General features: G+C 51.6%; 1 protein-coding gene across 6 annotated transcripts in view; it reads left to right on the top strand.

The window, feature by feature from the left end:
• Window positions 1-1,316, top strand: part of Tex44 (testis expressed 44) — a 1,896-nt gene extending 580 nt beyond the window's left edge. The window contains exon 2 of one of the 6 annotated variants that reach the window (XM_021166811.1): window positions 163-1,316. In XM_021166811.1, the coding sequence (XP_021022470.1) occupies window positions 163-1,245 (1,083 nt within the window). In that variant the 3' untranslated portion in view covers window positions 1,246-1,316. Of the gene's footprint in view, window positions 1-2 lie in introns of all 6 variants that reach the window. The other 5 variants (XM_021166779.1, XM_021166770.1, XM_021166796.1 and 2 more) reach the window with 5 other exon arrangements.
• The last annotated feature ends 1,547 nt before the right edge of the window (window positions 1,317-2,863 follow it).

Consider the following 2,863-nt stretch of genomic DNA (forward strand, 5'->3'; position numbering starts at 1 on the left):
ACTTCTGTGGGACAGAATAAAGACCAGGCCTCCATACAGACGGCCACCTTGATGGGACAAGATGAAGACCAGGCATCTTTGCAGATTGCCACTTCGGTGGGACAGAATAAAGATCAGCCCTCCATACAGACTGCCACCTTGATGGGACAGGATGAAGACCAGGCATCTTTGCAGATTGCCACTTCTGTGGGACAGAATAAAGATCAGCCCTCCATGCAGATGGACACCTCCATAGGGCAAGATGTAGAGCCAGCCATCTCTACAGATACAGCAACTTCTGCAGTCAAAGATGAGAGCCCAGATACTCCACATCAGGGCCAGGACAATCCTGAAGAGACCACATCTCTGCTGCCCCAAGACCCAGGTATCCTGCAAGTGTTTGTGGGTTTCCAGAACCCAGTGTGGGACAGGCTAGCTGAAAACAACCGTACAAGTCGGAGCCGGACGGTTTCCCCGAGTGACTCCCAGACCCAGGAAAAGACACTGGGAAACCCGAATGTTCCAGAAGGGCAGCCAGATTTAGTTCCAAATGCTGACGTGCTATCTGCCCTGCCTGAACATGTCCAGACTTCAGTGGGAGCTACTGACCCACCCCCTTCCGATACCAGTAGTCCCGACCCAAAACCCACGCCTACCACCAACTCGGCCGAGCAGGAAGCTGAAGGGTTCAAGGTCTTGAACCCTGGGAGCAAAGCTAGATCGCCAGGGCCGACCAGTGAGGATTCAGCTGCTGACTCAGGTATCCCACCGGCTCCACCTGACCCAGGCTCCCCAGGTGGCAGCCCACCCCGCTCTCCAGATTCCTACCAGGTGGCCTTGGGCAGGAACCTTCTGGACCCCAATCTGTATAGACCTGATGTGGAGAACGACTACATGCGCTCCATGACCAGCCTGCTGGGTTGTGGAGAGGGCTCCATCAGCTCCCTCACAGACATCCTGGTGTGGTCAGACACAGCCACACGCATGGGTGTGGCTGTGGGTATTCTGGCCTCGGGCTGCAGCTCTCCAGCTGACCGGCTACAAGACGAGGGTCCCCGCCTGCGGACTGTCGCCAGCCTCTTGCGCAGCGCCAGGTCAGCTTTCTCCTCTGGGGTGATGTCTGGAACTGGATCAGCCCTGCGCTCTGTCACGCACCTGCTGGAGTCTGTGGAGAGACGGACTATGGAAGGCATCCGTTCAGCTATGCGCTACCTGGCCCATCATCTCACCTCACGCTGGGCTCGCACTGGCCCCAGTGGTGACTAGACCAGCAAGCCCCCTACTTCTTCCCCAACCCTGCACTAGATAACTGCCCCCTGCCTTTCAGTAAATAACCACAAGCGTTTATTTTCTAAGCTCTGCCCTTATCCATGCAGTGGGACAACAGGGTAAAAGGACCGACGGGGCCCACAGGTAAACCGAGAACATGTACCTGCCTGTTGCTCAGCCCCATGCCCAAGCTACCTATTGAGGTTTTGGAAGGTAAGAGAGGGTTTGGGGGTAGAGGGTACAATATCAGGCCTCACAAGAGGGACGCACACATACTTAGGCTGGCCCTAAGAGAACACAGCTGTCACTTAGGCTGTTGTGAAACACAAGTGACCTCCCTCCTCAGAATGGGCTTGTGGTCTAAATGCGATGGCGATTTAGGGGAAAGGGCCTGGGATAAGTACAAACATAAACTCTGGGAGATACGGGCAGAGCTTGTCTCATCAGGCAGCAGGATTACCAGGCTGTAGAACTGCATCATTCCAGGAAGACATAAACTGTGTTTAACTCTCCTGGCTTCTCCAGGGCAAGGCCTCTACATTTCTTCTTGTTTTTTGTTTTTTGTCTTTGTTTTACGGGTTCTTTGTTGTTGTTGTTGTTGTTTCTTTGAGACAGGGTCTCATTATATTGCCTTGCCTTGGCCTGGAGTTTGCTATACCAGGCTGGCCTTGAATTTACAGATATCCACCTGTCTCTGCCTCCCAAGTGCTGGAATTAAAGATGTGTGCCACCATGCCGGGCTACTTGTATATTACTGTAATTCCAAGGCCTGGAAGGTAAAGGCAGAAGAACTTCAGAAGTTCAAAGCCAGCCCAAGGGCTAGCAAAATGGCTCAGCAAGTATGGCTGGCAATCTGAGCTTAATCTCTAGACTCTCCAGTAGAAAGAGAGAACCAGCCCTTTCAAATTGCCACACACACACATACACACACACTAATAAATAAATTAAAAATGTATAAAAATAAATCCAAGCCAGGCGTGGTGGCGCACGCCTTTAATCCCAGCACTCGGGAGGCAGAGGCAGGCAGATTTCTGAGTTCGAGGCCAGCCTGGTCTACAGAGTGAGTTCCAGGACAGCCAGGGCTATAAAGAGAAACCCTGTCTCGAAAAGCCTAAATAAATAAATAAATCCAGCCCAGGTAAAGAAAAGAATAGGGCTTATAAGCTTGAGGACTTGAGTGGGGACTCTGCAGTAACAGAGTGTGGTTGTGAATGCTTGTAATTCCAGCGCTGGATGGAGATAGAAGGATCCCTGGGGCTTCTTAGGCAGGCCCCAGGCCAATGAGAGACCCTGTCTTAAAACCAAAATGAGCAGGTTGTGGTGGTCCACACCTTTAATCGCAGCACCCCGGAGGCAGAGACAGGCATCTCTCTGTGAGTTTGAGGTCAACCTGGTCTACACAGTAAATAGACTTTGTCAAAAGAAAATAAAAAGTAAGTTAGGGTTGGAGAGATGGCTCAATGGTCATGAACACTGGCTGCTCTTCCAGAGGATTTGGGTTCAATTCCTAGCACCCACATGACTGCTCATACCGTCTGTGACTCCAGTTACAGGGTTTCTGACACCCTTACATGGATATACAAGCAGCGAACTACCAATGAGCACAAAGTTAAAA

Source organism: Mus caroli, chromosome 1, assembly GCF_900094665.2.
Source record: "Mus caroli chromosome 1, CAROLI_EIJ_v1.1, whole genome shotgun sequence".
Lineage (NCBI taxonomy): Eukaryota > Metazoa > Chordata > Mammalia > Rodentia > Muridae > Mus > Mus caroli.